Raw genomic sequence first — 14,851 nt, forward strand, 5'->3', positions numbered from 1 at the left:
AATATGCCACGCCGAAGCAGAATACTCTACTTAAAAAAACAACATTAGTCAGAGCATGCATTATCAACTCATATTATCACTCAACCAGTGGGTTAGGCAGTAATTAGATAAACTGCCATGGTGAACTCTTGGCAACTGTAATTGTTTTATCCACTTCATTCCTGTTAATTCCATTTGTTCCCTTATGTAATGCATAATATATTCCAAAACAGTCTGCCTGAGTGTCTTCCACTTCCAATACATTTTTTTTTTTTAAATTGTGATAATGTGTATGATATGTGTATCATGAATCAGCTCTAAACAATGTGAATGTATAAAGTTTAAAGTTTAAAGTTCTGTAAATTGAAAAAAATCACCAGTGCTGGTCCAACATTCACATGCAGTAGCAACATCCATTTGCTTATACTCTTGAGTACTGGTTAATTAGTTAGAGAAAGAAATAAGTATTCCCAAAACCGGTAAAATATTGAGGGCTTGTTGAAGTGGAAGATGTGCAGGTATACACATATCTGTGTTCTCCTTTGTGAGGGTTTACTGTTTATCTTTCTTTCTTTTTTAAGTTCCTGCTTTTTTGTAAAATACCTGTTTGGGACCTCAAAATCACCTGCAGTTTTACAGCTACATTATGCTCCAGTTTCCCAGAGAGCAATGCTGACATAATTCTTAGTGTGAGACCAGGCAAGACGTAACAAAAGTCTATAATGGTTTATCAATGACTGGAGCCTGGTCATGGTTGGGCAGTGGCCTATAGTTTCCTTGAAAGGACACTGAGGAAGAGGTCGGTTCTCAGGTCGGTGAGAGAAAAGAGAACTCAAATAGTGACGACTCATATACAGTTTTGTTTGTTTTGGTTCTGCAGCATGAAAGGGCAGAACCGGCAAACCTTTTTACACACAACAAAAAAGTCAAAAAATAAGTCCTATATTTAGACTTCAAATGTTATTTCTATTACTTTTTTTGCAAAATAAGGCAAAACAACTGCTAATGCGGTGAGAAAGACTAATTTCAAGATATGCCAATGGGGTTTGAAATTTCCCAAAATTTCAACAGTAACTGAAAACAAGCTAATATTGAGAGGAAAAAAAACTCAAGACAAAAACACAATTCTTTGCAGGGCAGTCTACTTTAGCTCATGGCGATGATCTCGTATTTGTCCTTGACATTGTTCTCCTCCTCCGGTTGCTTCTCGGGCTTGGCGTGGTGCAGCTCGATGAACAGGAGGTACACCACTGCCCCCACCACACCCCCCACCATGGGGCCCACCACGGGAACCCACCACCAGTACCCCCCCGCCCTGCACACACAGGAGAGAGGACACATTGGTAAGCAGAACTAAATAAATAAAGAACAAGCAGTCCCTGCTGAAAATAACAGCTCAAACTAGGTTCTGCTGGTTTAGCTGGTTGACCAGTTCAGACATGGTTTGGCAAGCTGTTTTGAAACAGGTGGTAGCTGGCTGACCAGGGACCAGCTCAGACAAGTTAACAGTATTAGCTGGTTGACCAGCTCATACTCAGCTAGACCAGCTTATGACCAGCTTATGACCAGCTCAATTTTCAAGCTGGTCAATTTGGCATAGCTGGGGTTTTACAGGAGGGTTTTAGTCTTATTATTATTGCCAAGAAGGTAGGACATTAACTTAAAGCAAGCTACTATTTTCTATTTCTAAAATACTATTGATCATAAGTCTTATTTCACTAAAATGACTAAAATACTTTTTAAGACACTTTTTTGCAGTGAGGAAATACACGCTCACTAGTCACTGCTCCATGCACCAGTACTACACTCCAGCTGTGGTAAATGCCCATCGATACATTTTTCAATCCTGCCATCACAAATATCCTTCTGGCCATCCATCTTTTTACTCATCTATCTGTGCAACAGTCAAACCTCTGTCACTTGCAAATGTGTTTCTCCATAATGCACAATATAGTCACCATTGAAATAGTTTACAATAGGCTTATCATTTACTCTCTAAATTGTGTGAGTGACTTGGGTCAGGGGAGTCACAGTGGGGGAATAGTGGAACTTATTGCTCAGGGCTGGAGGGGTCAAAAGGCCTGGACTAAAAAGTTTGCTTGGTCTACATTTTTACATTTTTACATTTTTACATTCTACATTTTTAATGGGCCCCACATAGACTGCATTCGTATAGGGCCCAGAATTTCATGCAACACCCCTGCTTGGGTTGATTGGTCGTGGGCTCACCCTTGTTTACAGTACTCGGTAACACTTTATTTTATAGCTCATTGATTACCTCGTATTTACTGAGTAAATCCACATCTACTTGTGTAATTATTAGGTAGCTATCTTGATTTCAGTGGTAATTACCATGAAACAAAGTCAAGGTTTTACAGCCAATTTCATAGTACTTACCTCTGGAATCCAAATAGTTACTGAATAAGTACCAATAAATACTAAGTAACTAACGGGCTGTAAAATTAAGAATTACCCAGTACTCCACATTGGCTGTGTCCTCAGCTGATTCCTGTCCTGTATGTACTTAACCTATGTTGACCATGTCAGTGTTGGCCACATCGCTATATTCTCTCCCTGAGATCTGGCTGAATGGGATTGGGCTCGGTCTGCAGTAATCCGATCACCAGCCATTACTCCGAGTGGGGTTGAACTAATAGCGCAGTGAGGGTAAAGCCTGGGCTGTGGTGAACCATGCCTGGCTCTTGAGAGTTTGGGATGAGTGTGCTGAGCAGGACGGCGGTGGGGAGATTATGGGCGGTAATCTGATCAGTATCAGGGTCAGAGTGACCATCTCTTCCGATAAGGGTGTGGTCATATGTAATCCCCACACCCATTAGAAAGCATTTTTTCACACACACAGAGTGGTCACTGTGTGGAATTGCTTGCCAGTAAGGGTAATGGAGGCTGAAACACTCTGGGTTTTCAAGACCAGGCTTGATACAGTTGTACATACTGTCTAGCTTTTAGGTAAACTAAGGATTAGGTACACTTTAGTGGTAGGAAAAGGTGAGCATTGCTGGGCTGAATGGCCTGTTTTTGACATTATGCTATGTTATGTTGTTATATTACTATCCTCACATAGCCATATGATCACTGCAAGTTACCCACACCTATTTGTTCCTTGCTACTGGAATAAGCTCCGAGACAGGAAAATCTTCTTGTCTTGTCTGTCCAAGCTGTTTCTCAATATACCGGAACTGTACTGATTTGTATGCCTCTTTATCTGTTTACTAAGTGTACATTAAGATTCTTACTTTCCGCTGATTGAAAGAGACTTAAAGGCTTTTGATGTTAATACATGGTCTAAAAAGGTAGATTACAGAAGATCTGTGATGTTCCTATTTAAGAACCTGACCTTTCTATTTAAAAACGTTCCCTTATGTATCTTCATAATCTCTTAAATCACATATATACTCAGTGAGCACTTTATTAGGTATTTACTAAACCTATTTTTTTTTTACTTTTTGGTCTTCTGCTGCTGTAGCCTATCCACATAGAGGTTTGATGCATTTGTAAAGCATGGTTATTTGCGTTACTGTCACCTTCCTGTCAGTTTTAACCAGTCAGGCCATTCTCCTCTGACCTCTCTCTTTAACAAGGCATTTATGTCTGCAGAACTGCTACTCATTGGATGTTTTTTGTTTTTCACACCATTCTCTGCAACACTAGAGACTGTTGTGTGTGAAAATCACAGGAGATCAGCAGTTTCTGAGATACTCAATCCACCCTGTCTGGCACCACAATCATTCCATGGTCAAAGTCACTTAGATCACATTTCTGCCCCATTCTGACATTTGGTCTGAATAACATGACCATATCTGCATGCATTTAGTTGCTGCCACGTGATTGGCTGATTAAATATTTGTATTAATAAGTTGGTGAACAGGTTCAATTCAATTTTATTTCATTTATATAGCACTTTTTACAATGCAAGATTGTCACAAAGTGGCTTTACAAATAGCCCATGCCTGAAACCCCCTCAAAGCAAGCCTTAGGGCGACAGTGGCAAGGTCTACCTAATGAATTGCTCACTGAGTGTACATCTGCTGCAGTGGTGTTTTTCCCTCTTGTGAAAGTTGACGTGAGATAGCAGTCATGTGAACAGTGGCCAATAGGGGACAGGGTGCCGTCTCGTCACTGTCAATGGGCAGCACCCCGGAACAAAAATGTTTAAATCTGTTGTTCCAGTGTCTTTCCGTGCATGCTGCCCTGTAGCCTTCTTGTACGTGTCTTAAATCGACACATCAATGAGCCGTCTGTTTGTTCTTCCTTTTTGAGAAACTGCAGTATTTGATGAAAGAAGTGAGTAAACATCTCCAAATGAAAACAGAGAAATGCCAGGGAAAGCTTTGGGTGCTCCGGGGACAACCCCGCATAATAAAAGCGCCCTTTTCATCACAAGGCTTGGAATATTTATGCACAGAGGTTTTTTCCTCTGCTGGCAGACATTGTACAGTCTGTTCTAATATGCAGCAGCTATGGCATAGTGTTGAAAAATTCATTCAGTTTGTTAGGAGAGCAAAGATAGCCCCCGAAGCTCTGCTGTAGAGAAAAATTAAAGCTGTCTCCATTCTTACCCTTTATACACACACTACAGTCTCATTTCCCTCTCTTTGGTAAGATGGCCAGGATAATGTGCTCATATTAATGTAGCTCCAAGCACCCCCACTCTATCATAGGATGGATTATTTCCTTTAAATCTATATAGTCTCTCTTTGCATTGAAATGCCTATGGGCTAAATATAGCTTTTAAGGAGTGCAATTTTAGAAAGAGATACTCTGGGGTGTCAGCTGAGGTATGTGTGCTTGTATTTGTGTGTCCACATGTGTTTTAGAACATTTAACTTAGGGACCATTCTCTGCCTTCGGGCAGAATGCTGTAAACTTAAAATGAGCTCTGCAACAAACTTAGTATAACTATATGCACTTCTCTCATAATCCTTTTCTTTAACAGGACTGAGCATTCATTTACTGATAGTAATGTAATGTAATGTTGTGATTTGTATTCAAATGTTTTCCCTACACAGTGACTGCAGATGAAGATTACCTACAGTACAGAGCCGACTCTGGCTCAGCAATTGTGATGTTCCTGTTAAAATGAATAAAATAATAAAATAAGGTATAAAGTAAAGCATAATGGGTCACCTGAAGACTTCTCTGCCCCACCCAGCAGTTGCAGTGAAGAGCCTGGGGCCCAGGTCTCTGGCAGGGTTGATGGGATATCCGCAGTTCAGGCCCATAGACACCCCGATGGCCATGATGATCAGACCGATGACCAGGGGCTCCATTCCCCTGGGAGCCCCGATGTTCTTCCCGTCAAGGATGGCCAGGATGCACATGACCAGGGAGCCTGTTGCAATAACCTGGTAAACGGGAGGTAGCAGGTATCTGATTAGTCCGGGTGAGCATTCTGCCGTGTCCTGTGTCAATAAATCTATCAGCAACCGATTCAGACGCAAGAAACCAGGTGAGGCGAGTTAGCTCTTGTTATGAACTGTAATTAGTCGATTAAGTGCTGAGTAACAGCAAAAGCCAGCACGCCCTGCGGCTCTCCAGGACCAGGCGTGAGGACCACTGCTCTAGAACAGCAAATGCAGTGAGGAGAATGGCATAAGCCTTCATAAAATGGCTGAATGCTCTGAGCAAACACGCAAGGACAAGAAGTTCAATGGGGATTTCCTGTAAGTAATTCACACAAGCCATGATCGAATCAACTCATATCAATGCAGTGAGGTAATCAAATTGAAGAAGCTACAGCATCCTTTTTTACCCTTTTTTAACATACGTTTTTATCTGAAAGCCAAATAATATGTGCAGTCCATATCATCGGAAATCCATCAAGAGAGCATGAGAAAAAACATCCTGTGTGATGTGGTCTGGTGTTATTAGTCAAAGCCCATAATAGGGCTTTCCCTTCCCCCTGCTTAAACAGTGGATGAGTGCTAGTGTCCATATGGCATGACCCAATTTCCTTTTGCAATCTGAAGCGTCTGTGCTTGAATGCACATGCAATTCACACTTCTTTCTTATTGTTTAATTCTTTCTTAACGTCGTCATTTTTGTATATATAGCTCACAGCTCAGATAATTGAATGAGGTTCATTTTAATTTAGCAGTCAATGATTATCCTCATAATCGCCACTTTTCTGTCCATATATACACAGACACAGACACACAGAAGTCACGGACCAGAATACTGGATCCAAGTGCAGACTGAGAAAAAGGGGTCTTTAATAATCAGGTCTGACAGTCCAGGCACAGAACCAGCAACAGGAACAGCACAGGATAGGCAGAAATGTAGTGAAGGGGCAGGCGAGGGTCGTAACCAGGAGATCAATCCGAGAGGGCAGGCAGGAGTGGGGAAGGAGCTTGGAGGAGGGACCATGGGCTGGGCAGAGGAGTGGGCTGGTGACAGGAACAGAAGTGGGCAGATAACCAGAACAGGAGACACAGACACAAGATAGCAGTGCACAAAGGCAAAGCACAAGACAATCTGGCCCAGAGCAGAAGGAAACAGCCAGACTATACACCCAACTAACGAGGAGAACAAGAGGATGATGTGCGTGCAATGAAACACGAGGAAATACATATAAGGTGGGGGGAGCGGGGAGCGGGGAGGGGGGGGGGGGGGGGGGGGGTATGGCGTGGTAACAAATAGTGTAAACTAAAAACTTGAAACAGAACAGGGAACTCAGAAAATGCATAAAACCAGGAAATCAGGAAACAACTAGAATATGAGAGGCAAGCTAATACATGGGGTAAAAGGACGTGACAGGAAAACACGGAACAGAACATGAACTCAGAAAATACATAAAGCCGGGAAATAACTAGAATATAGGGGCACAGGATGTGACACACACATATAGACACACACACACACAGTACCTACTCACACAGCCAACATTTACTCCTTTTAAACATTTAAATATTTACATTTTGGATGTAACTATGTACCAATACATAAACTTGGAGATTATTCACCTGGTCTATGAATCCATTCCGGATTGTGAGGTGTGAGGCAGGGTAAGAGGCAAAGATGCCAGCGGTGGCATTGTTACCAGTCACTGTCAGGACTCCTCCGGTATAGTTAATGAAGGCATCTGAACAAACAAGATTTATGTATAACTTTAAATGTCATCACTGCACAATTCTGTGGATTCTTATTTCGCAGCACTGGGAAAATTATTATTTCTCATTATTATTTCCACCCTAAAATCATATTCTGAATCTATCTAATCTGGCAATCTATCTCACATTCAGTCAGCTGCAAGATGGACATTTGGCCGATTGCCTTACACAAACACAAAACAGTCATTAATTCTGAAATTTCTTATCTGTCTAAGCTAATGATGAGCACTGGCATTTAATGGAGTCTGATTGTCTCATTGCCGCGTGTCATTCCCCTGGCTGCCACTCCTGCGGTTCATTTTATAAAGACCTCAATGAAGCACTTAGAGATGTTTGTTTTTCATTCAGCCCACACAGGGAGAGAGGCTAACTGTGGCTTCAGATATTGTTTTTATGTTTCTCGCTCAATGTTTTTGCCAGAGTGCAGGAAGAGTCTGATGACTGAATGTACTGTAGCCTGCTCTATGGCCACTGCTGATGTTATCTAGGGTCAACACTACTTCCTAATGCAAAATGTTGAATTTCATGTTGGTGGCGATGACAATGAATGTAGCTATGATGAGTGGCTAAGGTGCACAACTGGGACCCAGAAGGTTGCTGGTTCAAGCCCCGGTGTAGCCACGATAAGGTCTGCCCAGATGTTGGGCCCTTGAGCAAGGCCCTTAACCCTGCATTGCTCCAGGAGGGATTGTCCCCTGTTTAGCCTAATCAACTGTAAGTCACTTTGGATAAAAGCATCAGCTAAATAATACATTATTATTATAACTATTATGAATGTAGCAATGATGAGTATTGTAATGAGACACATAATAATGATAGTGATGATGGGCGTGATGATAGTAATAAACATGATGATTGCAATGATAAAGTATGCAGCATGTGCAGTGGATGACACCATCAATTATTTCAGTGTTCAGGGTATCCTAGCTGGGTTTTATCTATGTGATCACTCTAGGACTTGGAACTGTACTTTCCTCTAGATTCTGAAAAGCATTTTCTTTGTACATTGCTCTGGATAAGAGTGTCTGCTAATTGACTGTACCGCTGTAATGTAATTTCATCGCATTATACGACCGTACCCACCGTAATACAGCCCAAAGACAACTGCGGCTCCCATAAAGGCACCAAGGAACTGTGCCAGTACATACACAGGGAACTTTGCCACCTTCAGTCTGCCCAGGATGACCATTGCAAGGGACACTGCGGGATTCACATGGGCTCCTGGGTGAGGAGGTGATAAACACAGATTAATTTGGAGTTCTTGTCTACTTGTGCAATAATACAAGAAAATGACTTTTCGTGAGATATTGCCACTGCTGTGCTCCGTAGATTTTATACAACTTTATGATAGTTCCGATCCATTGTCTCTATTGGTCAGTTTGCGTTCCAGCCGTGCCAATATCCACGATATATGCACGGCTAAACGGAATGTTCACACATCTTTTCATATTACTCCGCGTTTGTAGCTCACTGTTATCTACTTTGTAACCAAAATTACGGTAACTTAACGTTATCATCATCTTAGCCAACCAAAGTAAAACAAAATGAGTGATTTTAAAGTGACATCCTTGGATCGAAATACCAGCAAGAGCACCAAACCGCGGCAAAGCAAATGATGACTCATAACGAGGCTATGAGTTATTTCAATAACTGCACGTTATCTGGCAGTGCCCAGATAAACGTCTACAACAAAGACAAATTATTTCGTCAGCCAGCTAGCTAACGTTAGTCCAGTAGGGATACATTTTTGCAATAGCGTTGCTCAGCTATCATTAGCGCCGTGGGGATACATTATTGCCACTAGCCAACTAGTACCATTGCTCAGCTAGCGGATTGGGGATAGGCCTACGTTATTGCTAGCAAACGTATCTTAGCTAGTGCAGTGGGGATAACGTTATCAATACCGTTTCTTAGCAACCAATAAACTACTGTTCAGTGGAATAATACATTTAACATAAAACATAGTTCCATTAAAAATACATTCATTTAAAGTTTGTCTTGTCTTTCTTTTGTGAATTTTTGAAAGATAAATGAGGTAACCGTTGTATAAAAGCGTTATGGAACCCGAGCATGTGGTATATCGTGGATATTGGCACAGCTTGCGGGGTGGTTAGGCAAGACGCAAAGCGGAATATCCAGGAGATACCACGGGTTCTCGTTCCATAACGCTTAATTATATCACGGTAAGTCACGACTTTGAGTGTATTGGCTCATCGCCAATGCCTGCTCCCAGGAACATCAGCATCGCCACCTCGCCAGAGGGGTCATTTAAAGTCACGGAGTCACCGGCAAAACTTTTCTATTGTATAACACTTTTCATTATTAAATCTCTACTTTTAATTCTGGAGTCTCTGTGATTGATATTGTAGTGTGACATGGCTATGGCTGCATTGTGTTGAAATCATACCTTCATGGCATTACTGAATTACTCCAGTGAGTCACCATCACTGTTAGTAGTAGCACTGTTAGGACAGATTATATAGACAGTCATCTATGATATTACTGATATTAAGTCACATTAATGTGGACAGCAGTTGGCTCTGTTTAACTACACTCCACTTTGATTCAATCAAAATGTTTACTTTACTTTTAGCAGTTTTGGTTCACTCTGCATTTTAAAATGTATTAATTGTGCGGTAGCGCTAGAGGGATGTTTTGTTTCTGAACTCACTCAAATAGTAATTCTTTATCCCCCAAAATAAATCTAGATAGACTACTCTTCATCCATATTTTGTCCAAGAAATATAGACTCTTCAGGCCATATTTCAATATGCAGTGTAGAAGGCTAATGTGCAGCTTCTCTCCTGACTGGGAGCCTTGATTTGGTCTTATCTACTACTTGATGCATTGGGTACAACTAACACAACCCAGGATCAATGAAGGCTTTAGGCCATTTGTTTGACACCCAAGGTTACCGCTGACCTCTGGGGCTCCACACTTACTGAGAATTAATCCAGTAAAGTCCCTTTTCGAAAACAAACGGCTGAAAAAGCCAGTCAGACTTGGGTCTGACATAATCTGTCTGAATCTGCTTAAGACCACGGGGGTGTTAGAAATGACATTGTAGCAAGTATGCTTCGAGGAACACCAATTTCCTTTGCTCTAACAACATCTTGGTAAAAAGAAAGGGAAAACACAAAATGCCACACCTGACACCCAGACCTCTTCTATGCTAAATGGAATGGCCAGACAGATAGTAGAGACAAAATACATCAGTGGTTCCTAAGCTCATTGACCTCTATTGTGTATTCTAAATACGCCAATTTTTTGTTATAGCCTTCTGAGCAACAAAAGTAATATTTTCCTTAAACTTATTTGGACACAATGCAGATTCTAATCTTTGCCATTATCTGTCATCTGAGCTCCTAATTTTCCAAAGCACTTGTGGTCAGTGATCAGGTGTGCAGTGCACACACTACGCAGTTAGAAATCTACTCATTTTGTGTGTCTATAATTCAATCAATTTTTAAAAATCAAACCTCTTTCCAGGAAGGAACCATTTGTCAGAGAACATTAATCCATTAAGTATAACCCCTTTTCTTGACACAAGCTTGAAAATGAAATACCCAAAATATACTATTCTTGAACACTTTTGACTACAGGCTTGATACTGGTCTCTTCTGAAATGTTTTCAAGTTTTCTTTAACTAAAACAAAGTTATAAAAGCTCAAACATATTGAAAGTGGAAGCCTTTTTTCTCACTGAAAACAAAAAGGGACAAATCCCCTTTCAAATTTAATGATAATATCAGCCAAGATTTGCATTCTATATTTTTTCTGAGCGATGTGTAGGAAGTTTTCCAAAAAGGAGACTCCAAAAGGACACATGGAAACTAAATGATATTATAGGTCTTATGAGGTGTAAAATACTGCATTTTGCTTTCTAAACTATACAACATTAAACTATACAAATATTTTCACTTTCCCCTACCTCCCCCTATCTCTCTGCCTCTCCTTGCGCTCTCTTTAGACAGCAATAGGTTGAGAAGATCATTAAAGTCATTCTGTAATTCCGTCCCTTTCATGTTCACCAAGCCCACCAACGTGTCATCATGATGAAATGTGTATGATTCCCACTCGGCTATGTACCCTTTCCGTCTGTGCCACTCCGCCTGGCAAATGCAGTATCGCTCTCTTTTTTCCAGTAATCCCCAAGGAATGTAGCCAACAATGTCATCCTGGACATTGCACAACTGGGCCTTGTACGCCTACCCTGCACACTGAGACCCAATGAGGTATCGGTGATAGTACAAGAATCATCTCATAAGGCCTGCTTTAGTGATCCTCTAGGCTCCCATTATTAATGGTGTGTGATGTATTCAATGTGCAACTATGGTGACAATGCCCTTTTTTCACATGTCCAAAACGAACTGTCCCACCTTTGGATGAGCTCTTGAGAGGGTTGAGAATACTAAAAGCTTCTGGTCTATGTCTTTGCATACAAGACCTCATACAAAATATGATAGCAATTAATAGAGTACAAAGTAATGCCTATCTCAGGGAACTCAAAAATATTTTCACTTTATAAAAGAGAACATAAAAAGATTATCCAGGTGGTCTATTTAGCAATGTGGACAATGATAGAAATCTCCTCAGAAGTGAATGATGCATGCCCAGTCATAAATATAGATGTCTTGGCAAGCATTACAGAGACATTTTTGTATTTAATTTCAAAAAGTAACATATAACTGTAAGCAATTGACTACTTTTTACATAAAAACTTGATTAAGGCTGTCTGAGATCAGAAGAACTGTGGCAAGTTCTCCAGCATGCTTGGAACAACCTCCCTGCTGATTGCCTTATACAACTGCAGGACAGTGTTGGCTATCTCAGAGAAGTGATGCAGTTTTAACACCGAAGGCTGGTCACAAAAAATATCGATTTGATTCAGTTTTCAACTATTCTGCCAAATTACTGAAATGTAATGTAAAATGTATAGTACGTTTATTTAGGACCTTTCACTGAATTATTTGAAAGAATCTTATCTGTACAGAATGTTATATAGGTGCCCAAGACTTTTGCACAGTACAGTACATTCAAAGATCAAAGCAAGGGAGTTTCATCTCAGACACACAACCAAACATGACCATTGAGTCCTCATCTTGTTTCTCATCCCACACAGCTCTTCTCTTCAGAAATGCTATTTCACTCTTGGGTGATGCTTAGTGCATGTGCTTTAAACTCCTCTTTAACAACATCTGCCCATTTGAGCGGCTTCTAAACAGAAATACACTGTAGTCTGCTATCTAGAGTAATAAGAATCTCATGAACTGACTTTTAGTGCTTTAATGTTGAATTGCTCTGAGCGGAGATTCAAGGCTCTTAATCCACCAAGTGACTGGACTGGAAAACAACGGCGATGAACACATGGAAGGCGGTAGCACAGGACCTGGGTCGAATGCATTACTGTTTTTGGACTCCAATGCTTTTCTATACTTTACTGGGCTTGTCTGGTGTATTGGAACCTATAGAATACACTCAAAAAGGGAAAACCCTGCCTTCTTGGTCCTCTTTTGCACCAGGGATGATCAATCAAGCACAGAAAAGTATTTGAATCCAAAACAATTAAGTAATTTACCAGGTCTGTATGGTATCTGATCAAGACATCAGTGCACTTCCTCACGTGTTCCAGAACAGTAAAATCCCCTGTGTGCAGTCTATTCAATGCACCAGAATGACTATAATACACTCTCAGAAATCAAGATACAAAAAGTGCCTAAAAAGGTACAAATGCTTGACGCTTGGGTGATGGCGGTACCCTATAGATATACAATTGTACCCATAGCCAGCAATATATCATTAATTTGTACCTTTTTTATTGGACAACGTACTCATTTGAACCCAAAGAGAGCATCACTGTACTTTCAGGGTACATTTGGGAAAAGCAATCCTTGATGAACAAAAGATGTACCTCCGCTGTCACTTTATTTGTGAAAGTGTAGTCTAAAACCTGGATGTACAAAGCTTTGGCCGCTGCACACCAGGAGCATACTTGATGTGGTAGAGGGGACATGATGGTTACCTGACACCCCCCCTGCAATGTAGACAGCCATCATCACTCCGAGAGTGAAGCCAATGTGTATGGTCAGGGTCTCTCCCTGTGTCCCCCGACTCAGCACCGTCTGGGCAACGGATCCACACCCAAAGAGCTGGGACAGGACAGGGGGACAAGGCAGATAAACAGGAGAGGAGAGAAAACGCATTGGAGGTTTTTCAGTTACAATTATGCACATCATAACAGGGGTGTGTCTGTGTCAGAGCCATTGTGTCTAATTAGAGAGGCCTTTTGATGAAATAGAAATTTTTAAAATCCACAGTAAGATTTCTTGTCTGGGAAAATACTTTAAGCATTGTGGAGACAGACAAAAAAAGAAAACTGTGACAATCCAACCATGTAGAGTTTAAATTACTTTTCATCAAGAATGTGTACCCTTTAGCAGATCATAAATCCCCACTGATTAAGTTCTGACAGGAGAGAGAGAGAGAGAGAGAGAGAGAGAGAGATGTGAGAGAGGTGTTGGCTACACTGACGCTTATACACTAATAATAATATTACTGATCATAAAATAGTGATATGAATCTCACATAGCACTAGCTACTATGAAGCACTTTTGGCTGAAACTAAATTGTACAAATGTACAAATAAAGTGTATTCTTCTTCTTCTCAATAATAATAATAATAATAATAATAATAATAATAATAATAATAATATAATAATAATAATAATAATAATAATAATAATAATAATAATAATAATAATTATTATTATTATTATTATTATTATTATTATTAGCTATAGGTTATCCTATTGCCGGATAATCTTCAAGTTCAATTTAAATATCTTCCAAAAATAAATTCAATATTTTCACGTTCTACCGGCTTTATATACTTTCATGATTTCTTAAGCGAAATTTAATATGTCGTTTTACAGTGTATTTATTTTCATGGTTCAGTAACACATCTTCAATTTAAATACTATTGTGTCACATCTCTACTTCTCATCCTTCGTTTTATAAACTTGAAAAATACACGGTTAATCAGTGTCCAGATTTGTGACAAGATGATCCACGAGTAAAGAGAAATGAAACAAAGAAAATATCAAATATTTCACAGTTACTGCTTTATGAATATATTAGCCTTTGCAGACCAAGTCCATTGAGTGTCATTTTGGATACATGCAGTAGTGTTACTCCAGCGAAAACAAATAAACGGCAACGTGAAATGATAATCACACAATACTAAGATTGAAATAAGAACGTGTACTCACAATTAATACAAACGTCCCGAGAAATTCTGCTAGAAATTCTTTGGTGATATCACGCCTCAGGGCAAAACGGTCTTTCAGCGTTCTCTTGTTTTCCGTCTCCATATTTGCGATGAAGAATTATTTCTCACTCTTGTTAGGACATACAGTTGACGAACTTTGTGTGCTACTGTTTATGTGCCTCACATATAACCTCCGCTTCCCGGTCACTACATAAGTGTTTTGCACCCTGTCATTCTGCCATCATATTACCTCCCCTCCATCACGCACCCACCCCCTGCCACATACACACACACACACACACACACACACACACACACACACACACACGAATAAACTCGCACGCACGCACCGCGACTCGCTTAATTGTACAAGCTCCAGGACGCACACATTTACATGATTCTTTTTCAGCTAAAACGATGCGTGCCTATGTTTGTATCATTTAACACTATCAATTAGGCTTACAGGGACTAGATGATTT

General features: G+C 40.4%; 1 protein-coding gene across 1 annotated transcript; it reads right to left on the reverse strand.

Annotated features, from left to right (window-relative positions):
- Positions 1–1,125: 1,125 nt before the first annotated feature.
- On the reverse strand, positions 1,126–14,510 carry LOC133130548 (aquaporin-9-like). Its single transcript, XM_061245203.1, has 6 exons — positions 14,374–14,510; positions 13,128–13,254; positions 8,190–8,327; positions 6,960–7,078; positions 5,125–5,342; positions 1,126–1,294 (listed from the first exon to the last, which is right to left on the reverse strand). Exons 1-6 carry the CDS (start codon positions 14,473–14,475, stop codon positions 1,126–1,128), a joined length of 873 nt encoding a protein of 290 aa, XP_061101187.1. The 5' UTR covers positions 14,476–14,510.
- Positions 14,511–14,851: the final 341 nt, after the last annotated feature.

This window comes from Conger conger, chromosome 6 (assembly GCF_963514075.1).
Source record: "Conger conger chromosome 6, fConCon1.1, whole genome shotgun sequence".
Classification (NCBI taxonomy): Eukaryota; Metazoa; Chordata; class Actinopteri; order Anguilliformes; family Congridae; genus Conger; species Conger conger.

Coding starts and splice junctions, on each gene's coding strand:
- LOC133130548 (XM_061245203.1), bottom strand. CDS start 14,475: ATGGAGACGGAAAACAAGAGAACGCTGAAAGACCGTTTTGCCCTGAGG. Junction 7,079..8,189: donor TGTCTTTGGGCTGTATTACG/GTGGGTACGGTC, acceptor TTGTTTGTTCAG/ATGCCTTCATTAACTATACC. Junction 1,295..5,124: donor TGGGGCAGAGAAGTCTTCAG/GTGACCCATTAT, acceptor CTGTGTGTGCAG/GGCGGGGGGGTACTGGTGGT.